This window comes from Nelumbo lutea, chromosome 7 (genome assembly GCF_056320005.1).
Source record: "Nelumbo lutea isolate HS-2025 chromosome 7, American lotus-T2T, whole genome shotgun sequence".
Lineage (NCBI taxonomy): Eukaryota > Viridiplantae > Streptophyta > Magnoliopsida > Proteales > Nelumbonaceae > Nelumbo > Nelumbo lutea.
In genome coordinates this window covers 23,647,526-23,673,483 of record NC_142690.1, presented here as the reverse complement: position 1 = coordinate 23,673,483, position 25,958 = coordinate 23,647,526, and the positions used below count along the sequence as shown (strand labels likewise).

The 25,958-nt window shown below is 35.1% G+C and overlaps 1 protein-coding gene across 4 annotated transcripts; it reads right to left on the bottom strand.

The window, feature by feature from the left end:
* Positions 1-2,642: 2,642 nt before the first annotated feature.
* Positions 2,643-9,914, bottom strand: PHT4;6 (phosphate transporter 4;6). Of its 4 annotated transcripts, none has more exons than XM_088956106.1 (4): positions 9,548-9,914; positions 6,938-8,380; positions 5,315-5,410; positions 2,643-3,026 (listed from the first exon to the last, which is right to left on the bottom strand). In XM_088956106.1, the coding sequence occupies exons 2-4, from the start codon at positions 8,200-8,202 to the stop codon at positions 3,017-3,019; spliced, it is 1,371 nt and encodes a 456-aa protein (XP_088812232.1). In that variant the 5' UTR covers positions 8,203-8,380; positions 9,548-9,914; the 3' UTR covers positions 2,643-3,016. The 4 variants fall into 4 exon arrangements, with proteins under 4 accessions (XP_088812232.1, XP_088812231.1, XP_088812235.1 ...); XM_088956105.1 differs by having other exon boundaries at positions 5,315-5,428; positions 9,548-9,814; XM_088956109.1 differs by lacking the exon at positions 5,315-5,410 and having other exon boundaries at positions 9,548-9,814.
* Positions 9,915-25,958: the final 16,044 nt, after the last annotated feature.

Below are 25,958 nucleotides of genomic sequence, written 5' to 3'. Positions count from 1 at the left end.
CACTGGTCGTGGCATGATTGGCCCAGGTTGAGGGTGGACCATGTAGATCATAACAATAGTTAATGGTATGGCCATCCATACCACAATGAGTGCACTTCCTCGGGCCTGAGCCACGTCCTCTACCACGGGCTCCCCCTGAATCTTTGCCCCCAGTACGACCACCACCACGATTATAAGTAGGCCCACCATTGCCACTTCGGCCATACACAGAACCACTACCACCACCACGGCCAGACTGAGCTCCCATAGCTCCACCTCTAGCACCACGGCCTCTCGATACAGCAAAGGCAGATCTATCTGAGATATTAGTGTTCTCAGTAGATCCGATAGAAATCCTCCGAAGTCGAGCAAATACCTCTTCTAAGGAGGGGAGAGTTAATCCTCCTAATATCTGAGCCCGTACCGGTTCATATTCAGACTTCAGTCCCACCAAAAATCTAGTCACATCAAGTTGTTCTCTCTGTTGTTGCTGAATCTTGACATCAGAAGTGAGAGGGTGATAGACATTCAACTCATTACGTATGTTTCTCATGTTGGCATAGTACTCGACAAGACTCTGATTGCCCTGTTGCAGGTTAAAGTACTCTTGATACAGTTGATACACTCTGGTTGTATTGTCCTCACCCGAATACAAATTCTTCGCATGGTCCCACACATCTTTGGCGGTGTTAAGAAACATGAAGTTTACACTAATCTTGGGTTCCATACTATTCCACAACCGTGTGATGATCTGAGCATCCTCTTGCTCCCAGTCTTCATACTCGTGAGAGTCAATGGGGGGTTTCTCCTCTCTTATGTGTTTTACCTTCTTTGCCTTCAAAAAAACTTCGACGGATTTAGCCCAAGGCACATAATTCTCTCCATTTAGTTAATGGAGGTCATCTGAACATTCAGGTAATCTGTAGGCACCATCACATTAGGTTTACAATCACTGTTATCTCCCATTCTATTATCACCGATTCCGCACACTTGCTGAATTCTATTACCACTGAATTCTGCACACTGCACACAACTAGATCACATCTGTCACATTGATTTCAGCACTTGTTACTGAAAAGTGTGCTCTTTACACCACAAACCCTACGACTACGACTACCTAAAATCTCACCACTATATGATCATAACTCTTCCTTCGAAATAAACAAAAACCAGCATAAACCCTAGCACACTACTGTCTGAAACCCTAGCATATGGTCTGAAACACACTTCCTATTTGATCCATAACAGATATCATGCACTGAAATCTCTTACCTTATCACTGAAGTAACAACCACACGAGCAGGAAATCAGTCCACACAAGACAGCCACTACACCACACAGATCAGCCCTCTATTCTTCATCGATTAGGGGAGGGTGATCTTAGAAACCACAGCAACCGACCACACACGACCTGACTGGAGGCATAGAAACCTCCAAGGGAAGAGGGCGATCACTCCTTTTCAGCCCTTTCCCTTATCTCCAGTCGAATGCAGAAGAAACAAGAGAAACCCTAGATAGGGTGCGCAGAGAATAGATATCTAGGCAGACAGAAATCTAGGCAGATTCAAGTGGCTCCGATATCATGTTATGATTCGGCCTGCCTTGGAATTCTATCTGTTTGAGATCAGTTATGTAGAAAGAAGTAGAAAGGTGGAAGAAAGAGAGAAAGAGAGAAGGGAGAAAATCTGGTTCGAACTAGAAGTCTCAACATCACCTTCTCCCAGTCGGCCAAACAGTACTTATATTATTAAAAATAGTTGAAAAGAAATATGTGCCCTTATTTAAGTGAGGAGCACTGGTTCCAACACAACATTACAGATCAGCAACATTAGTCTAGGTATAAAGACAGAAATACCCCTACGCTAACACTAGGGAAGATCTTTTTTGTGCTTCTATGTAAGTTGTTATTAATTCGGAAATCTCTACTTAACCAGTCCGGAGAGGTTGCAATTCGTACCTTTCCAAGAGGACTTTGTACTATTTTTATTGCTGATTTATAAAATCATTTCAATTATAAAAAAAAATAAAAATAAAAAAGAGAGAACAAGAGGAAAAGGTAGACAGAAATGTTTCAATAATACACATATTTCCAACATGCTGAGTGCCCGACTCAACTCCATGCTTCAATAATACCATATCCATTAACAGAATTTTATAATTTCTTCTTCATGATTGCTTCTACATTTGTAACATAACTTGTCAAAGCAAGAACCACCTATACCCAGATTTAAAGAACAAAGCTCACACATAACATAGAAACTGCATTTCAGTTCAGTTCATTCCACCCAACAATCGTTCTTTTAATAAAAATGTTAAAGAAATAACAGAAAATTTAGAATTTAGATCTAACAATTGCAACTACAACCATGCCATTGATCTGCAAGAACAATTGCAATTCAACAAGGATTTGTAACTATGTCATTGATTTGCAATTTCTGTTACATATACTGTTTCATTTGTATGTCCCAAAAGAAAAAGTGGAAAAGCAACTAAATATGAGTTTTAAAGTGAAGAAACAATTTCAACAAGCAAAAACAAGGTAACATGACTCTAGAAATAAAACCAAGAAAAATCTCTACTTAAAGATGGAGGTTTTCTTAGACATGCTGGGTAAATTTATCAAGAAAGAAAACACTTGTGGGAACCTTCAAAGGTGGAGGCCCTTTTTTATGAATAACTATTAGCTTTATTAAATAAAAACCAATAGATATGTACAGACTACAGATATTACATTCAGTCTTCAGAGAGTATAGTAGAAACTGTCTCCCCCAATAGGCCTATATTTTCTCATAATTGTGCCCAAAAGAATTGTTCTAACTCACCCCTTGTTTTGCTAAAGCATTTCTTTTGCTAAAACATATAAATCATTTGTATTCATATATTAATTCCATGTCCATAAGGCAGTCTCATTAATGAGTAGCCAGCTAATCACCATCTCAGAGTCTCCTTCAATAATTAGTTTCTCAATTGCATTTCTTTTGCCAGCTGCAATCCCTGTAGTACTGCCACCAATTCTGCTCTTAATGAGTCTCCAGTTCTAATCAAGCCTGAAAACAAAACAATGATTTGGGAGTTTTTCATTACATATGTTTCTTTTATGAAGCAAGTGGTGAAATTATTTTTCATCTGCTAATTTCCTGCCAATAAGTGTACAGAAATTGGAAGTTTTTCTTTTCTTTGTCTGGTTACAGATGGAACCCCCTGGGAGACATCAATAGTCTATTCAGCAACTCTTTCTTCTCTTCTTCAAAGAAAAGAAGTAAAATTCATTGAGCATACAAGAGCAGCTCAACTATGGTGCATATGGGGGTCAAATTCTAGAATATTCAAAAAAAAAAAACCATTCTAAGAGCAAAAGTGCTATCACAGAAAATATCTCTATTAAGGTCCTTTCATCTCAGATGACATTATCTGAAATTGAAACCTTGTGGCATCTATCTCTATGGATAGAATCATCCCTGCACCTCTTTGGAATCCCCTGCCTCAAAACACCCTCAATGAACTTCAATGGATGCAGTTTAGGGAATCCAGGCCCCTCTAGAGTAGGGGGCATGCTTACAAACTGGGAAGGTAACATCTTGGCCTTCTAGTCAGGACCTGCTGACCTTGGGGACTCCATCTAGACAGAATACGGGCCATGCTTTATGGATTGAGGATAGTAAAATCCTTAGACTTCAAAGACATTTTGATTGAATGAGACTCTTATTTGACATAGGCTGGATTAGAAAAAATACCTAAAGACAATAGAAGTATAAACGCAATTTAAGGGACACCACATTCAGCCAACAGTTTAACTTATGGGTTGGAAAAAGTGGGGGTGAATAGAAATTAGTTCTACCGAGGATCAGGTCCCCTAGGAGGGGATCTTGTAATATTTCTGTGGTGGCTAGCAGAAGCTAACTGCCCATAAGGGGTGGGAGGCATAGATGTATTTTATCTTCATAATTATTAGTAAAAATGTTTTTTTTTTCTTTTTTGTTGCTAACTCAAAAAAAAAAAAAAAAGAAAACAAAGTGACTAGTAATTAGCAGTGTTTTCAACCCAATATCAAATCGGCTGGTCAGACCATTCACAGCAAAAAAAACCATTGACTCAGTCAATGACCCAATGACCCATCCATTTAAACCGCTGAACCATTTGACCCAGTCAACTGGTCAAGGATTAGGTCTTTCTTCTTTTCTTCTTTTTTTTTCGTATTTTTATCCATTTCAATCAATGCTAACAATAGTTCTCAATTATCACACTTATTTTTACTTGATATGATGAATATATAACATTAGAAAAATGCCCAATTTTTTTCTGCAATGTTCCTACAATTTTTCTAATTTATGTAATTTTATATTCAGAACTATTCAACCTAAAAGCTTAAGCTGTTAGGTGAGATCCTTGAATAGAACTTTAGTCTCAAACATGCCCCCCCCCCATGCAAAAGCCTATTGGTCTTGAAGCATGGACAAGCACAGACAGGCCCAACCATACCTTGTGCTGAATTTTAATTTATTAAAATGGAGGCAGCAAGGATCAATCTCTCTCTCTCTCTCTCTCTCTCTCTCTCTCTCTCTCTCTCTCTCAAAATGAATAATAAACATATATATATATATATATATATATATATATATATATTCATTTTATTGGCATCATGAGTTAACCCGTTTGCCCCAGAGGATTGAGCTGCTGACCCGCCACTAGATGGAAAAATGGTTTTGTTTCAGGCCAGTTTTTAAACACTGGTAATTAGAATGTCTTCAGTACCTTACTTCTTAGCAAAATGCATTTCAAAAGGCAAGTTTTTCTGATGATTAGAACACCTATAAAAAAGAGTAGCTTCTATGATGTAGAATGGGATGATGAAAGTCCTACTAAAGCTATTGATCAAAAATAAAAAAGAAAATCCTACTAAAATAAACGTGTTGGGTAAAGAAGAGAAATCAAGGATCTAAATTATGAGAGAGAGAGAAAGAAAGAAAGATTAAGATCTTAGTAGAGAAGACAAAAATTATAAAGAGAAAAAAAAAATCCACTTTTAGAAGAGAGAGAGAGAGAGAGAGAGAGAGAGAGAGAGAGTTAGGAAGAGGGCACTCTTACCCACAGCTAACTTTAAACAACTTTACATTCCCTCGATTTAACTCTAGAATTCCAATTACAAAGACTCTTTTGTGGGTTAAAGACAAGGGCTCTCAAATAAGGATTTTGATTCAAACAATACTTTTTTATAGTCAACAGTAAAAGAATTCACTAAAAATAACCCTAGTAACATTTTACTAAACCTACTAAAGGTTGCACAATGCTCCCACCAATGCTGGGCCTGGGGAGGGACAGATGTATGCAGCCTTACCCCTGCACATACAGAGAGGTTCTTTCCAAGATTTGAACCCTGGCCACCCAGGTCGTAATAGAGCAACCCAACCGTTGCAGCAAGGCCACCCTCAACCTAAAGAAATAGAAAGACCTGACATCATAATAGTAAAATGATCATAACTCATTTAAAATGTCAGATTTTCAAGATGATACTTTTAATGGATGGATAACTGATAACTCAATTACCTATCTAATGACACCAAAAGCATACAAGATAAACAAACTTTGACCCTTGAAAAATATGTCTAAATAAAAATTGTGTGGTTGCATCTTCAACTTTTCAAATTTTCAAAAACTCCCTAATAAGACTTTATAAACTAATTTGAGCCTTTAAAATAACTAACCCTACTTCTAAGAAAATATAAAATTAGAAAATAAATTTAACAAAAAGAACTAAAATCTAAATCACCCAGAAATTATGAAATTGCCATTGGTTTAGGAAATGAAAAATCTCGATTTCTTCTTCAACAAATATTTCCCTTCTTTTTTATAGGTATTCCACAAGTTTTTCCATTGCTTACATGCTTGCATCACTCTACCTCCTTAATTTAAGCATTATAGACATTGGAAGAAGCAGTAACAAGTTCAGCTTCATTTATTTGTTTATTTTATGCATATATAATATATATATATATATATATATATAATATATATATATATGTATTTACGTATGTATGTATGTATTGAGGAAGGAGAGTGATGGGGAGGTTGTACTGAGCACCTTGGAGAGAACCATGGTATTGAACTTAACTTCAAACTTATTGTTTCAGTTCAAGGCTTTGTTCTTCTTAAAAACCGACTGGTTGCAAGTTCTGTAGATGGCAATGGCATTATTCATATAACTGGAATTATTGATAACAGCCCATGCAAATTGGCTAGCAATAACTTGCTCCATGGATTCTAGGGCCTTGCACAAGGCTTTCAGTATCTATGCAACTAAATCTCATAATTAGGGTCAATTTATCAGGATGGATCTCAGAAGCAGCTTTCAGAAAAAAGAACACTTTCTCTAGGCCTTTGAGATTTCATATAGGAGACTTACAAGCAAGGAACTATGATACCCAGATACCTTTATATGGATGCCATGTTGTACAAGATACTTCAATTTTTTGTGTAAATTCCTTGTCTAATACCATTTCAAGCATCTTCATGCCAATATTGTATCATTGGCTACTAGGTTAGGATAGATTCTATTTTCCTCCAGTTCCAACAATAAGATTCATCAATCACGATCACCTTCTGGAATGTGCTCATTGATATACAGATAATGAGTACCTTAAAATGCTTTTGCATCAGTTGAATCATATAAAATAGATCCAAAATCTCTAATGCTTGGTCAGAAAGCCTTTGTCAGCATATGAGGTATCAAAGTAACAAATTAGAAGTTTGTATCATTCATTGAAAAACCGATTTATATGAGAGAATTTCCATAAATATGCAATTTTCTAGGGAAAAGAGATCCTCTATGAAATCAGAGTATTGAGGAAACATTGAATATTTTTCAGAAACATGCAGAAACTAGAAGATTGACACTCATTCAAAAATTCTCTCTCCAGTGGAGAACAGTAGAAACACAACTGAACTGAAAATGCAGAGGTACCCTGGAATGAAGAATACTGATCTCCAGCTTTCTGGACTTGAAAGATCCAAATTGGCAGCTTTAGCAGCTTCTAGAAGCCACCCTGTTAGACCAACCCCAACAATGCCTGCCAATGTCCCTGCTGTATTGGAAAGTCCCATCACTATTCCTGCATACCTTGGAGCGACATCCATGTGGTTCACTGCAAACCCAGCTCTTCCCAGGGCAAGGAGACCAAGGGCCACTGAGGAACAAAAGATTGCACCACCAGAGGTTTTGAACATAGGAAGTGCCATCAAAGCAAGGGATGCCACCATGAACCCTATGGTATTCAAGAATTTACGGGTCCTGGTAACTGACATGATCCTCCTGGTGATCAAGTGGTCAGCAACTACCCCACCTATATTGGAGAATATGAACATGTTGAGATAGGGAAACATTTTGGAAGAACCCATATCCTGAAGACTAAGATGGAGTCCCTGTTTGAAGTATGTGGGCAACCAGTTCATCAGCACATACAAAGCATAATGGAATGTGAAGTTATTCACCACTATTGCCCAAATTGGCAAACTGAGTAGCATTCTTTTCCATGGGACCTTGACAGGACGGACCAAACTTACTCCATTATCCACCTTCATTTTCTGCAAACCTCCTTTAATCGGCAGTAAAGTCTCCCCAAAACCAGCAGCTGTTGCCTTTGGATGGTCCGAACGAGGTGGGTCGCTAGCATATTTGAACCAAAGTAGGGACCACATGGCACCTAGTGCAGCTTCAGCCAAAAATACTGATTGGGGTCCTTTGAATTTCACCAAGCTTGGGAGTAGAAGCATACCAGCTGCTGCACCTAGGTACATGCCAGAAGTTGTAAGAGAAACAGATCGTGATCGCTCATGTGGAGGAACCCATTGTGCTAGGACAGTGTGGATGGATGGGAAGATGAAACCTTGTGCCACCCCAACAAGCAACCGGGCCATCACCAAAATATTGACTCGCTTTGGGTCTAGTGGAACCAAGGCACAAGTCAGAGACCACAACAGAAATGATAGGAGAAGCACACGCCTTCCCCCTATCTTGTGGGCTGCCCATCCTCCAGGAACCTGTGAACAAGCGTACCCATAATAGAATGTAGAAAGTATAGTTCCCTTGCTTGATTGGTTAATCCCCATAGAATCAGCAGCTACTGTGTAAGCAATTGAAAAGCCCACACGTTCTATATAGCAAACAGAAGTGCAGATGAAGGTTAAAAAAACAATGATATACCGCTTTGGAAAATTCATCTTCTTCATACTTCACTTATAATTCCAGATATGGACATCACAAATGGCTGCTAAACTTTATCATTCTTCACTCTGTTTATCCTGTAATCCTACCTTTCAAGGCTGAGCTTACTTAGACAATCTGAAGACCAAAAGAAGCAGCTTCATGTCTTCATAGATAATTAGATCTTCAAGAAAATAAAGAGACCTGTAAAGGGGGAAATTAAAGATTTTTTAGGGAAAGAACCTGATAACTCTTCTACTTCCAATACATTTTAATTTGACATGCTGCACAAGAAAGACAAGAAAAGGGATAAACAAAGGAGATATGATAAATTTCAACCATGTTAATAAACCCTTGACTTATGAAACACATCCAGCACCACAAAGTGCTAAACAACTCAAATGTATCTGCTTGATCAAAACTTCTTTAGTGCAGATACTGGTAAAGGGGAAACCAAACAATGATGGATACCACCTAAGTTGGATGGTTACAAAAAGCAGACTTGATATCATTCTTTTGATTGCATAGGATGAAAAGAAGTTTGTTTAAATGGTTATGATCATGTGCTAGATCTTTTTATTGAGAACTGATAAACTAGTGGATGCACAAGCACCAGTTGACAGTTGTGATTTGGATTTGCCTTTCTTTGTACTTGCATTCCTCAAACACATTGAGGAAGAAGACCTGTTGTGAAGAAATTGTGAGATCATAGTCCAAAGAAATGTGGCAATTACTGTGAATATTCATTTTAAAGAAAGAGGGGAAAACAAATCCATTCTTAAACAATAAAATCAAATGGAGCTGATGACAATTAAACTAAGCGACCTCGTCATGTTTTGTTTGGCTCTGTTCATCCACAAGACATTTCATCTTATTCGCATACCATGTTTGGTTTGGTTTTCTATCTATATGCAACGCTTAACTATTCTGTGAATCCACCATTTTTTCTTTCAGCATTTGTTTAACTCTATAGTATCAAGGTTTCAAGAATGGTTGACCTACTAACTAAGTAAATCAGACAGGATAGAACTTCATTAGCATTTCTAATCTATCAACCTTCAGAAAAAAATTAAAAAAGAAAAGAAGAAGCCTAATCAGGTCTCTTCAACATCAATACTAATTCAGCATTTCAATTGGGGTAAAACCGAAAAAGGAACCGAACAAAACAGAGCAACATTAATGCCAATTCAGCAAAACGCCCAGATAAAAAAAAATGAAATATCACGAACATACTTTTGCAAATTGCTAATCTATCAACCCCACAAGAAACCGCAGAGAAGAGCCCACTAAGATGATATCTCAAATGCTTGATTTATGAAACACCCAAATTATAAATCAAACAGAAATGGGAAGGAAGAGAAAGAAACGCACCGGAAGATGAATGTGAGCCTCGACAAACCAAGAACCCTTCTCTTTCTGAGAAAAGACTGTCGTGAAATAACAAATGGTCCTTTGACCAGAGAACAGAGAGCACTACCAGCTCAGATACATCTCAAAGAACACTCGGTTGGTCAACTGTTACGAAGTAAAAACTCACTTTTTCTTCTTTTTCCTTTTTCTTCTTTTTCCTTTTTCTAAATCAAAACTTCCTCTTTCGTGCATAAATAGTCACGAGAGATTCTCTCTATATTTCTGTGCAAATGATACAAAAATCACTGCTGAAAATTTTCTGAAGGGTTAGGTTAGGTATGGATGGCGTCGGGTTTGGTGTGGACGTCGTCGGGTTCGATAACAAATTGAACGGGCAAACAGGTCAAGTGGTGATTAAATTAGCGTCCTAAGCTGGTGTCTACTATCTAAGACTGTTCATGGGGCGGGCCCATACAGACAAGCCTAAGCCCGAACTGACCATTGGGACTAGGTTTTGAGCATGAAATTTAATCAGAAAATTAAAAATAAAAGATTTTTTTCTTTTTTATTTTAATAAAAAATAGTAAGAAAGAAAAGATTTCAATATGGTTTGAAAAAGAAAAGAGTAAGAAAGAAAATAACATATTATATATATATATATATATATATATATATATATATATATATATATTTTTTTTTTTTTTTTATTTATTATACAAAATATACTTTTGCTATATAATATATTATCAAGTTAGGCTCCGACTCAAGCCAGACTTTTTTGAGAGAATCTGAGTCCAGTCCAAAAAAAGTCAGAATTGGCATTTTGGGCCTGAGCTTGACCCATGAGCCCATGAGTCTAAGTACGTTACATTTATGAATATTTATTCTACCTTATTAATACCTTTTATGCATTATTATTTTATCATTAAGATTTTAACAATATTAAATATTATAGTTATGATGTATTATATTTATCATTAGTCTATGCACCATAGATTTTGCCAAAAATCGTTTATTTTCTTTCTTTTTAATGATCATAATTTGCAAGGTGTTAGGTATGGCTTCTATTTGTGGGCATTTGTCCCATCATGTTATTTCATACGCCTATTTATCTTATAAATATTTGTCTTGGTTTACGTGTAAATCAACTATTGGGAAAAGTTTCATTTTAATGTTTCCCCCAACACAAAGGTATTTATTTATTGTTCTTCTTTTGTGGTGCCTAGTGGCATTTAGCTATCAACAAATACCAGAAAAATGTTTACCAATAACTTTTCTCGGTTTTGAAGACAAATCAAATACAAACGTTTATTTTGAAATTTTATAAGAAAACAAGGAAGAAATGGATCCTATGGATTTGAAGAAGATTGTAGCTAGTAGACCATAAAAAGTTGAAAGGAACTACAGGGCTGAATCATGTGCATTCAGCCTGTCATCCTTCTTATAATTGCATTGGCCCTATTGTGTAAAAGAAGATTTGCAATAGCCCACAAGCTTTTGGTAGATGTGCATCCATTCATTTACAAATTCTTCTTAAAACACATCAAAGATGTTGAGACCAAAATAAGATAACAAACAATAGATGGAATTGATGTATCTCATTTGAGTGGTTTGACTCAATGATTAAAATATCGATACAATACACCTGATACAGGGCGTATCATATCAGTAACGGACTACACCGATATGGAATACGCTATGGCTGTAAGTGTATCTAGCCAGTCGTGCGTATTGGTCCAATATGCATGTATCGCATAATATCAGCCAATACAAAAGTGTATCGACCAGCGTCTCACAATAAAAAAACTAGGTGAGTGTGACTCAAACACAAGATGGTGAATGCCCATTGCCCAAGCGTGCATGTACATTAACCACAAAGCCATTTGTTATTTCATGTTAATATGTGTAATAAAATAACTTTTATTAAACTTAATGTTTACATTCAAATAAAAAACAACATACATTTATTTTCAAAAACTTCAACTATAAATTAAAAAGAACAATATTCAAATTAGTATTTTATAAATCAATGGAATAAATAATTTATAAAATCCACATATATATATCAAAAATGATTTTTAATTTCAAAATTTATACAAATAAAATATTCATAATAGAATAATTATTTTAATACTTTGACTTTATAAATTTGCATATGGTATATATATCTTAAATTTTTATAAATTATTAATTAATATTTTAATTTGCATTAAATACCAACATATTTATTATTTACAAAATAAAAGTATTGTTTACAAAGTATTTGAAAATATAATATAAATTGAATCTATCAAAACCATTAATCTACATTTTATATAAAAATAATTTTTAACTTCAAAATTTAATAAAAATAAAATATTAATAATGGAATAATTATTTTAGTAATTAAAATTTATGAATTTTCATATGATATGCATTTTCAAAATTTTAATAGATTTTATATATTTTAAGTTAAGATTATAAATTTTTATTAATTATTAATTGATATTTTAATTTACATTTTATAATAACATATTTATTGTTTACAAAAATATAAATTTTATTTATCAAACAGTTAAGAATTAATTTTTTACTTGAATTTTTTTTGTTAATGTTAAAAAAATAAAAATAGAAAAATAGAAAAAATGATATAATAATTTAAATATAATAGTTGCATATGCTTTATGCCTTACACTTTAATAGATAATAAAATAATATTGGCTTTTTTCATGTATTAATTTATAAAAAAATCTTTTTAATATTTGCCTTGGACTCTTGATTGAAGCATTATTAATGAAATTGTATAATATCTACATGTCCTATTATATTAATTATAATATTTTTCTTCATATGTATATATATATATATATCATTTAAATATACAATTCCTATATATTTATATTTGTTTTGACATTAAACTTAATGCCATTAATATATTTATGGAATTTGTGTGCATTTTCTTACCGTATCCAAGCGTTTTCATGTTTTTTCGTTCGTTTCCATGCATTTCCCAAGGGTATCTATATTCATATTTGTATCTAAGTTGTCCGATACGATACCTGATACCGATATTTTAATCCTTGGTTTGACTCTTTTCTACCTCTCATCAAGAAATGTTTAGCTTGGAATACTAGAGAATGTGGAAGCATAGACACTCAGACACCTAAAAAAACTAATCCTTAAGCATAATCCATACATCATTTTCCTTTCAAAAACAAAATTAGGGAAAGCAGAAACTAGCTTGTTCAAAGAGTGGCTTTCATGAAATGGGCACATTGTTGCTTCCATAGGGCCTAGTGGAGGGCTAATTTGTGCTTGGAAAGAAAGTATAGTCATTAGAGTAATCAATTCAAATGGTAATTTGATGAAGCTAATAATTCAATCACATCCTCCTATAAAATCAGCTAGAAAAGAATTTTGGAGAATGATGGAGTTAGAAGCAAACACCACCAACTTGCCATGGTTAGTAATGGGAGGCTTTAATGATTTGGGTGAAGAAAATGGATATATAGGAAGAGGAACAAAGAGGAAATATGCTTCCCCTCATTTTTTATCTTTAAAAGAAATATAGAGAAAGGCTGGATAAGGTGGCTGCCAATTTAGAGTAGTGTTGTAGCATGTATGAGAATGCTAAAATTTGGCATCTAACACCTATTGAATCTGAACATTCCCCCATACTTCTTAATACTCAACCCCCACAAGTAATGAGTAAAAACTCACTTATCTTTCAACCTATGTGGGGAGAAAGTGAAGAATGTGAAAGAATGGATAAAGTAATTAAACTTGGGAAATTAACTAATGTTTTGGGCATGCAACTTATACAGTTGTTACTAAACTTCATAAGCTAAAACGAGAATTGTGGAAGTGGAACAAAGAAAGTTTTGGTTGGGTTCAAGATAAAATTGTTAGCTTATCCAAGTAATTGCAACAAATGGAGGAAGAAGGCCTTGAAAGTGAAGAAAAACTTATACAAGTCAAATGACAATATCTTACTTGGTTGAAGAGAGAAGAACAAATGTGGCAATTAAAATCTCGACAGCTATGGTTAGAACATGGAGACAAAACACCAAATTTTTTTTGTTCAATGGTGAAAAATAGAAGGAAATTCAATTCCATTGAATGGCTAAGAGATGATGATAGTAATGACTTAACAACACGAGAAAATTTGTAAAGGGCCTTCAACAAGAATATCTTAAAGCCTGTGAGTTGCTGCCTCCGTCGATGAAGACATTTGTCAAGACCTAAATTTTAATATTGTTGACCTAACCCAAGTAGAACAGTTGCTAAAATTGCCATCAAAAGAGAAAGTGTGGGAGACTATAAATCAAATGAAATCCCTTCAAAGCATCAAGTCCATATGGGTATATTGTGTTTTGCTATCTAAAATATTGGGAAATACTCAAATGGTTCAACAATTCTTTTCTTCAAGATCTTTATGGAAGGAGCTAAACCACACCAATCTTATTTTCATACCTAAAGTTACGAGTCCTAAAATTTCTTCTCAGTTTAGGCCTATTGGACTCGGTAATGTTAAGTAGAAAATCATTGCTAAAATCATAGCAAATAGATTAAAATCTTTACTACTAGATTTATTGCTCCCAACCAAGTTGGCTTTGTGTAGGGCAAACAAGTGATGGACAATATTATTCTAGCCAAGGTTTAAAAAATCGTTATATATCGACCCGTATCACCCGTTACGTATCATATCGGCCCCTTCCCGATATGCCCCTACAGGGGTTGTATCGGGTCAGGGCCTAGTTCAGAGGGTCGCCAGCACTTAAACCGACCCCTCTGAACCGGTATTGGAAAAAATAAATAAAACTTAAAAAAAGGATCGATACAGGCCGATACGCCCTATTAGCGACGTATCGCCCTGTAACAATACTTTGAACCTTGATTCTAGCTCAAGAAATAATTCACACAATGAGAAAGAATAGGAAAACCAAACAAAAATGGGTAGCAATCAAGATTGACATGTCCAAAAGCCTTTGACAAAATGGATTGGACCATTTGAGAAGTGTGCTTCAAAAGATGGGTTTCCCAAGCAAGTGAAATCATTGGATTTCTCATTGCGTTTCTACAATCTCTTACTCTATCTTGATAAGTGGAAGTCCTACTAAGTTTTTTAAACCTAAAAGTGAATTGCACGGTGATCCTCTATCACCATACCTTTTTATCATTGGCATGCAAGCTCTAACTCATATAAGAAGAGAGGTCCAAGGTATCAAAATAGCAAAAGATGCTCCTTCAACTACTCATTTATTTTTTGTGCATGATTGTTTCATACTCTGCAAGGCTGAACTCACAGAAGTTTAGAAGGTGAAAGAAATAATTGAGAAGTTTGGAGAGATGGTAGGGAAACAAGTTAATTCAGAAATCAACAATATTCTGTAGAGAAAATGTCCCCAAAAATCACCAAAGAATTATAAGAAATATTATGGGTATGAAGAAAATGAGTCTTAACGACAAATATTTAGGCTTCAACCTATGGATCAGTAGTAGAGGATGGGAAGCTTACAAGGAAATTCTAGAAAAAGTGAAAAAAAAAAGAGAGGGGAAAAGAAAAAAGAGAGTTCTGCTGAATAGGCAAAAATGGAAAAAGTTTACTACCAATAATTCCTTGGAGAAACATAATCAAACAAAAAAATGGAGGATTGGGGATTAGAAATGACATACTCATGAATAAGGCACTTCTGTTGAAATATTATGGAGTTTGATAAATGCCAAGAACATGTTATGGGGGTCGAAGCATTAAATTGAGGCTAAATATTTGAAAAGTAAAAGCTTCTATATAGCAAAAGCCCATCAATCACACTCTTCATGGTGGAAACAACTAATGAAAGTGAAAGAGGAGGAAAAAATGACTTTTTTGGAAGGTTGAAATTGGAGATAACATCTATGTTTTTCAAAAACCCTTACAGTCCGTTTGGTTCGTGCGACTTGGATGGTGAATATTCTTATTTTCTCGTGTTTGTTTTGGGAGAGATGTTGTGATGAGACGATAATAGAATTCTCAAAATATGGGATGTGGGGTCTCACCAAATAGGTGCAACCCCACTGAGAAACGAAAGTTGTGCGACAACAATGAGAAAATTTTATTGAGGGGTGGACTATTCTCATCACCCACCTCTGCAACAGTCTGAACTCCGACCACCTATATTCTTCATCCCTGGCAAAGGAAACATTTCTGGTGGTTATTGTATTCATCTTCTCCAGCGAAGATAGCAAGGACAGGTTATTGTCTTCAGATCTTAGACAGCAAGGACATGTTATTGTCTTCGTCTTCTCCGGCAAAGGCAACGTTTCCGGCAGTTTCGTGCGGTGGTTGTTTATTTTCAAAGTATTAAATAGCATGGCCAGTCCTCAACTCATTGAATCGCCCCTCCATCCATGGTTGGCCGGACTAGTTTTTCCTCGTCGACAAGCTGAAACACGACACATGTGTTCTAGATTTGCTACTATTGTCCTCTTGTTTAACTTCGGCACTCTAGATCTGACAGAGATGTGTTTGTTCCAGATCTGGAGTTTTTCCCATGGATTTGTTCCAAATCTGTTGCTAGCCCCATGGATTTGTTCTAGTTCTGCGGTATTTCTTCATCCCTTCGTCTCATTAACCAAACACTAGAAGCATATTTTGTAGGATAGTAGGTCTCAGCAAACAAACACATGGACCAATAAATGAGAAATAAATTCTTCCTTTCTCATCTCATCCTTTCTCATCTCATCCCTTCTCATCCCACTGTTTCCTAGAAACCAAAAGGACCCTTAGGTTTCAACAATTTAATAATGGTATGCTTAATCATAAAGCAATCAGCATGGAGATATATCAAAAGTTGAAAGTAAAAGACCTCTGCATGCCTAATGGAGGGTGGAGTCTAGAGAAATTAAATGAGTTGTTTGACAAAGAAGAGAAAGAAGCAATCTTAAAGGTGATGGTCAACAGAAATGAAACACATGATAAATTGCTTTGGATGCCATCTAAAGGTGGAATTTATTTTGTTAAATCTTTTATCTAAACAAGAAGGATGCTCATTACGAGATTCTCTTCATACATGAATTTGGAAGTAAAAATACCACAGCGTTATAAACTCTTTGCATGGAAGATGTTAAATGGTGGCTTGATCACTTAGTTAAATTATACTCAAAGAAAATAGTAAGTGAAAATACTTGCATCCTTTGTGGAGAACATGCTGAAACTGACTTCCACTTAATAGTTGCATGCCCATTTGCAATAGTTGTTTGGATTCAATCCAGATTTTTTTAAGGTACAATTCATGCGTCAAGTTGCAATCAAATGGATTCAAAATCTTCAAATGAAATGAGGTATGCAACCAAAAATTGGCTTTGTAGTGTGATCCCAACCAAAAATTTTGTTGCAGTAGTGGGGAAACTTTGATGTTTTCTAAGCCCAGAACAAGTGAAGTAATGGGGCATATTAAGTGCATTGAATTGGGCTTTAAATTTTGGTCTGAAATGGGTTCAAGTCTTCACAAATTCCGCTACTCTAGTCTCCCAAGTATCCAACAAAAGCAAAATTAGAAGATGGTTAGAACAAGCAATATTTGAAGAAATTGAGTATGTTGTTAATCAATTTGTTAGTAGTAAAGCAACTTATATAACATCATATAGCCCATACAAAAACAGGAAAATCTAGGCAACAAGGTGACATGGAATATCTTGAAACTCCGCCAAGTTGGCTATGGGAGTTAGGGGTGTTAATGGTATTCGAAAACCCATTTTTGAATTTGAGATTTGAAATAATTGAATCGAATTCGGATAATTCGAATATCTAACCGATCGAATTCGGATATCCTATTCATACCGAATAGCTAATCGGATTTGAATTCATATATGACCTGATTTGATTCGATAAATATCCAAATTTGATCGATTATTTAATTCTTATATATAATATATAAAATTTTTAAATGTTTTATATAATTTATATGTATAATAATTAAATTATATAAATAATTTATATATTTATATACTTTATATAAATAAAATATTTATTTTATTTATTTATTAATTACCTAAAATAATTAATTAGTCGAATTCGAATCGAATCAAATATTCGAATATTTAATCGGATTCAAATTTGGATATTGCCTGATTCGATTCAAATTCGATCCGTTTACACCTCTAATGGGAGTACTTCTATTTGTAGTTCAACATAGAAATGTACTTTAAATTCTTCTTAGTGTATTCTCTTTTAGTTTGGCCAAAAAACAAAAAAAAAGAAACATTTCCATGGAAGTTCAGCAGAGCCTTTCAAGGCGAATCTGGATTTTGTCCTTACAACTTGTCTAGTCACACATCGGTTGTTATTCATGGAAGATGTTGCCAAAGCACGGTTGGATGTACAATAAAGATCAATTTAAGGAGCAAATCCTGATTCATCTATGTTAGTGTCTCTTTCTAGAGGAACAATGCAATCACAGTTGATACAAATGGGAACTCTCTTCATAAAAGACACGAGGAAAAATAAATCCAACATTTAAAAGAATTGTTATAATCAAATTGAGAATAAAATTAAGCAACAATAATAACAAGAAGATAGTGTCCCAAGTATATGAGAACAAGTAGGGGTGCTCACAGTTCAGTTAACCAAACCGTGGGCCTTTTTTTATAACCGAACCGGTACTATTGGTGTTGTGAAAACCGGTAATCAAAACTGAATCGATGCCAATCAGTAAATCGTCTGTTTGGTTTGTTGGTTTTTTTATTTTTTAATTTTTACAATATATATTATAAAAATATATATAAATATATAATAAAAAATTATAGATATATATAAAATATTATATTTTAAATAATAAATAATATATCATATATTATAAATATATATTTATATATAATGCATATTTATTAATTTATAATATATAAAAAATATAAAATATATAGCAATATATGTATACCGGTCGGTTCAGTTAACCGTCAGTGTTCTATATTGGTTAACCGAAACTGAGCCGGTACCTTTGGTTTTTTTAAAAACATTGGTTCGGTTTTGGTCGGTTCGTTTTTTCAGTTTTTTTGCTCCCCCCTAAGAACAAGTATTCCCAATATTATAGATTAAGAGGTAAAATCATCCAAAAAAATAGAGGAAAAGAAACTCCACAAACATGATAACAACAATTGGTAAGTAAAATCATTAAAGCAACACTGTGAGAATTTGGGAAATGTAAAATCATTATGGTCACTAGGTCATGAGTCAAACATCCTAGGGCATTCTAAAGTTTGAATTGTTTTTCTTGTTGCTGATTTCAAAAATAAATCAAAACCATTTGGTTTGAAAATAGATCATTTTTCAAAACAGAAACACAAAAAGAATATTCTGGGTTATGTTATGTATTTTTTGTTTTCAAAACTAAAAACAAAAACATGTTCCTGATTTTTTAGTTTCAAAAACATGTTTTCATCTTGTTATTTAATATCATATTCTATAAATAATATAACTTGTACACTATAAAATTTGTTTTGGTTTTAAAAAACCATTATTTTGATTGTTACAAAAACATGTATTATTATTTTTTTCTTTTTGAAAAATCTATGCTTCCAGGAAGACATGATACTTGAAGGACCTTGACCAATCAAAACCCCCCATGAATATGATAAAAAGCCACCAGATTGGTTACCACTTTTACGATAAAGATTGATTGTTTACAAGTTTTTCCGATATCATAGTCAAATCTTTTAAAAAAAAAAACAAAACCAATTTATTTTTCTCTATGAAAACAAAAAAAACAAGTTCAAGAACATGTTTTTGTTTTTTTGCTGATGCGGTGATTTCAAAAATAAATGAAAACAAAAGCATTCATGTTGTAGAACACACCCTTAATTGTTCAATCCCATCGTTTGAATTCATTCAAATAAAAAATTTAAATATATATATATATATATATATATATATATATATAAAATTTTATATTATCTTTTAAAGTTATTTGGGTGAATTTGGTTAAGTCAACATTTGTAAGAACCGGACAACTGAAAAAAAAAATCCATTTTTGGTGTTATTCTTGATGATCCTTGAAAGAAAAAACGGTTCAAGTCTGACAGCACAGCCAAACAGCCTTAAAGGGGGCTGCCCTACCCATCAAACAATTTGAGCCATCGGGCCTGGGTGGGTCTGTTGGCATGTAGCTGAAAGTGTCCTTATTTCATCTGCAGATCATCAAGAGGCAAGGGCCTGATGAAGGCAAATGCCACTACATGTAGAGACAGGACCTCTGAAAGCACAACACCCATCCATGATCATTTCCTTCATGAATTTAATCTTCATGTGTGGTTGGATACCATGCTCTCAGACTTTCCTCGGATTTATTCTTGATTCTCATATCTAAACCCTGAATTCTAATCCCTAAACCCTTGAATCCTAATCCTATAAATAAGGGATAAAATTCATTTGATTGGGTGCATGTCCTCCGATTGGGTAGGATCCAAATTAATATTTCCTTTGCTCTTAGGGTCAGTTTGGTTCACAATCAGAATCGAAATCGGAACCAGAATGGTCTATTCTCATAATCTGTTCGGTTTAAAAATGAATCAGAGTGGAAATTAGATCAGCTGGAATAGGGTTTCATTCCAAGGGATGAGGAGGGAGTGGCCATTCTCTCAAATGGGGGAATGCCATTCCACCAAAAATGAGAATCGGATTCTGATTCTGCCCAATCAAACAATTGAAATTGAAATAACCTATTCCGATTCTAATTTCAGACCCCTGTTCCTGCGATCCAAATGGAACCTAAAGAGTGTTTACACAAATTTTCTTAAAGAGATCTGGACTCTTGCAATAAAAGTAATAGTTTATTTTATTTTTAAAAGTTAAAATCATGGATTCAACCATTTAACCACAATTTCTTTTACAACACTCTTATTTTTAAATAGGAAGAAAAAGTCCAACCACCATTAAGACCGGCAGACATGATTTTTCTTCTTTTCCATTTCAATGATAATTTCATATAGTAGGAACAAAGAAAATGAGGACCTAGGCTGCATTTTCTATTGATAATGTTTGAATTTTTCAAACATGGTAGGTAGTTGAAGAGAAGGAACACTTCAATCATTGTTGCCACTAGTTGAGCAGGTTGTAAATATTTCTTTTGTTTAGATAGTTTATTTACCTTCCAAAAAAAATCATTATTACCCTTTTCATTATGAAGTTTAGCTACTAAAACTTCAACTTTTTAGTATGTGTCTAGAGAAGTCCAAATTAGGGATGTCAAATGGGTTGTCACAGGTTTGCCTAATTGAAACCTGACCCGAAAATCAATTAAGGCTGATCCGACCTTAATTCGATAGGGTCAGGTCAATGCAGATCATGGTTTTTAAAACTGACCTGGTGACCGAATCAGTCAGGGGTCTGGTTATCGGGTTGAACAGTCCGATCGTTCAAACCGAATGCTTGGCCCATTCTGACAAAAAATAAAAAATTCAAAAAAATAAAAAATGGTCAAAACAGTTCAAACAGTTATCTGTTTGGTTCAGTGGTTTGTTGACCAAAATCAATAGTTTTTGGGAGAAATCCGGTTTTGGGAGAAAACGGAACCAGTCACCTAACCAATTCCCAGTTTTTCCGGTCCGGTCCAGTTTTGAAAACCATAATGCAGACGGCATCCCTACTATGAGTATTATTAATATTATGAGGCTATGAGTAATGTTTTGAAAACCAATAGGCTGAATCGTTTTTGTCTCTAGGTTGTACTTGTATATCATCGGTTTGATCGTCTGGATCAAATGGGTCAGACTGTACCATATTAAAAAAATATAATATATACATATATGTGTATATATGTATAATACATATTTTATCAACAAATAATGTATAATTATATTTTATATGTAATATGTGTATTGTTTTATTATTTAATTTATAATTTTTTTATTTTTATTTATAAAAAATGCTAAAAATTACGATTTGAGACAAAAAAAGGGATTTTGGCAAAAGTAGCAATATAAGATACTTATGAATGGAAATTTGCATACACATTTAGTGTGTAATTCATAACTTGGTCACCAGGTAGAATGGATTAACAGTTCAACCACCTGAATCAAACAATTTTTGACAGGTCAACGGTTTTTTACTAATTCTCAGGTTTTAGTAGAATTAGATCCAGAATCATGACTTGTGACAGTTTAGAAAGTCCAACTGACCAAGCTGGGCTTTCTGTTTCTGGGCTCTCTCGAGAAGGATGACCTGGATGGAGCCCATGATAATGTGAACCCTCCATGTAGCAACTCTCTTTGATAGATAAGCAGATTTCATTCATGGTTTTAAAAAACAATCTGAAAATGGAATCGTTTTGGCCATCGGTTTTTGGGTCAACGGTTCAACCGTTCAGTTCAAATGGACAGTTCGTTCTGACAAAAAAAATAAAAATAAAAATGGCCAAAACCATTGAACAAGTTGATGGGTCAACGGTTTGACCACTCGAATCAACGAATCATTGACTTATTCAACGATTTTTTGTCAAGGACTGGGAGTAAAACAAAACCAGTTACCTGTAAGGTTCTCAGGCCAAATGGTCCAACCATCCGGATCAATGATGGTTCGAAAACCAAGATTTCATTTATGAAGGTTATCATATTGCTACTTTTGGTTTTGTGAATAGGGCTCCATCTGGAGTATTGTTTGGTGAAATAATCAAGAGACTTCAAATTGACTGTAATACAGCCATTTACATTGCTCTCCGATGAAGGGTCAATTTGGGAGGGCTGAATTTATCTGATTGACCACAAAATATTGTTAGAGATTCATCCAATCGTACATTGGGAACATCTATTATACTTTATATTACTAACATTTCCAAAGTGCAGCTGGGTGGCCAGCAATTGTATTGTTGCCAGCAGATCCAGACTCTTTTCACTAAGCCTCTTTTAAGAAGCTAATAAAAGAAACTTCATTTAAAATTCGTTTTCTTTTGGTTGAACAACAGCTGGGCTTTCCACATGTTTCGCCAAACATAACTTATGAGCTATCTTTACGAGGCCCACCAAGCATGCACAACCTAAGGCCACCGGGTGCAAATTCTCCCAAACAAAGTGGGATCTGTTTTTCACACTGATCTCACAGCCATATTCCACCATGCATGAAACATCTCTGATGAATAATAAAATAAAAATATGGGAGATGTTCTCGATGTACGATTGGTACATGCTGTGAAGTCAATGTGAAGAACAGATCCAGACTCCTCCAAAACAGGCAACAAGTTTCTTTTACTTCTTCAAAGCAGCTCAACTAAAGCAATTCAACCAATTGCTTGAAGTGGTCCCATACAGGACCCTAAAGAAACCAGGCTCTAATGGAAGTTGAATCTCCTTCCAACAAAACACATTCCAACACCCTATCCCTACCAACATGATCTAACACCAGTCATCTTATACATGGCATATGTCCCACTTATATGATGGGTCCAGTCTCATGGTAAGATGTGCAGTGTCAGATCATATTAATAGGGTGTTGGAATGTGTTTTGTTGGCAGAAGATTTCAATTCGCTATAATGGGAGTTTCTAGGCTGACCATGACAGGGATTGTGATAGATCAACCGATCAAGGTAAATTCAACCCACTTGGCTTTTGATTTTGCTTTACCCATCTTGGAAACACCTGGTTTGGTGCTATCAATACCTAATGAAGCGAGCCACCATTTCCTCTAAGTGTGTGTTTGGCATAGCTTCCGTTTATTCAAAACATTTGTACTTGATTTGTCTTTAAAACCAAAAAAAATAATAATGAAACAGTTTATTGACAATTAGGTGACATTACGAGCCAATAGGCACCACATCAGCAGAAAAGTGAATAAATGCCTAACCAATGAGAGAAGCATTAAAATGAAGCTTCTCCCAACGGTAGACGTGTACATAAATCAATGACAGCTTTTACGAGTATCTATACATATGGATCAACATGATGGGCTAAATATTAATTTGATGATGACATGGCACCGTTTATCAAATAAATAGAAACCATACAAAACAGCGCCTAAATCACAGCCCCAGTTTTGAAAAACTAACATTGCGTTTGGATAAACTTTTAGGTGTTGTGCTTTTTAAATTTAAAAGCACACTTCGGCTCTTTTTTTTTCTTGTTTTTTCAACATGACCATAGTCAAAAGCTTAACAAGTAAAAATTTATCCTGATTGTCCAATTTGAAGAATTACAACTACATGGGGTTCGGCCTATAGAAATTGTAACAAATTCTCGAAAACAACCATCATATTCGCAAAAACAAACATGATTTTGGTTTAGGCCATTGAATTCATATAGTTCCTATAAATGGTACATCTAGCACATATCTGCAGCATTTCCATGCATCCTGTGTGGATTACCATAAAATCCAGCCCCGGCCAAACCCACACAATGTTTCCAACCAGACTGGAGGCCAACTGCCTGGGTTGTTGGAAACATTCTTGGCCATGACGTCTTACCATTGTGTGGGGTAAAAAGAATAAAAGGGTCCGTTGGTTTTTAGCCAAAATCGAAATTGGAAAGGTCTATTCCTATAATTTGTTTGGTTCGGACAAGAATCACAATGAAAATTGGAATTAGCTGGATTCGGATTTTATTCCCAAAGCAGGGGTGGGGGAGGGAATAGCCACTCCCTCAAATGGGAGACTACTATTCCACCAGGAATGGTAATGAAATTCTGATTCCGCTCAATCAAACAGTTGGAATCAGAATAAATCATTTTAATTTCGATTTCAAACCTTTATTCCCGCAAATCAAACATGACCTAATTTCTCTAATATCCTTTTGATAAAAAGGACAGGCAAAATAACTGAATGAGTGAAAGAATAATTGCTCTCAATATTTTGTTGACAAAAAATGCAGTGGATATGAATATGATCGTTTTGTTAAAGTATATTTCAGTTTTAGCTTTTAAGTTAGTTTCAAAATCCTGTTTTTCTAAACAAAGATAGTAATTCTGTAGTTAGGAATACGGTAGGGATTGCAATTTTCCCCATCCTCGACGGGGACCCGATTTCCCCGACCCAATGAGGTCGGGGATGGGGATTGTTTTGGCAAGGTGGGAATGGCGACGGGGATTAATAGGAATCCCCGATCAGGGTCGGGGTCGGGGATGGGGATTGAGGTCCCTGCCCCGCCCCCGATTATATATATATATATTATTTATATCAAACATATATTATTTATATATCAAAACATATTTAAAACATTATTTATAATTTAAATTTTTTATTTATTTTAAATAAATTTATTTTTCAAAAAAATACTATTATCTGAAAAAGTTTCAGGGATTCAGGTCCCCATGGGTTGTGGATAACCATTGGGTTGACCACTAAAGATACAAGTATTAATTCCTTAGCCTTTTGTTTTAATTTTCTTCATTTGAATGAAATAATTTATAATCAATGCATTAATTTTCTATTAATTAATTACTACAATTAGTTTTGTCTCGAATCAACACACTTCACCCAAATCGGCATAAATCCAAATCAACTTGACCCGAGTCCAGACGAGTTCAACTTGGTCTAAATATGAACAAACCCGATCACCTCGATTTGGTTCATTTGGGTCAATCAGCCCAGTCTAAACCCAAGCCAACCCAAGGCAGGACAATCCGGGTCGACCCAAATCCGAAACGGGATAAGATAGGATGGTTAAATCCGGACCTGGTCCAACCCGACCCGAAAGCCACCCCGCTTGCCTTAACCCAAATTGGATCGTCCTACTAGACTCCTATCTATTCAACCCAACCTGAATCCAGACCAGTCCAACTTACTTCCATTGACCCGAATCCAAACCTAATATGGCCTGGTCCAAGTCAATCCACCGTTGACTAAATTGGTCCGGTCTAGTCCAACAGGACTGATCTGAATCCAAATGATTCAACCACTCTTGATGTGATTAGCTCGAAGACAATCCAATTAGATAGTTCAAGTTGGTCTGACCGGTTTGAACCTAAGTGGTTCAGTCAAACATGAAACTTGAACATAGTCAAATGGCTTCGCCGCTTATGTAAAAATAACATGCACGTAACGTGATTTGAACCTTCAAGTGGGAGTAAGTTTTTTTGTTTTAAGTACATAAATATAAGTTTAATGGGTTTGGGCAGGTTGGATTGGATCAAAGCGGGTTTGGGTTGAACCCAACCCATTTAATTTTATAAAACTGGGTCATTAATGGGTTAACGGGTTAGATGGATTGGGTTAAAGTTCAACCCAAACCAAACCCAACCCAACCCACCCAATTGCCACCGCTAGTTAGGAGTGCAACTTGGGCAAGCGCGGGTTCGGAAATTATTAAAATTCCGGGGGTGTTCTGTAATGTGGATGAGAAATTTGTGGTCCACACCACACCACATTCCATAGTTGTTCTGAACTATGGATAGATTGTGTAATGTGGACTAGTCCACACCCATGGTGGCATTCTTCAAGTGTGGTGTGGACTGGTTTATACCATACTTTTTTATTCCATGTATCTCATATTCAT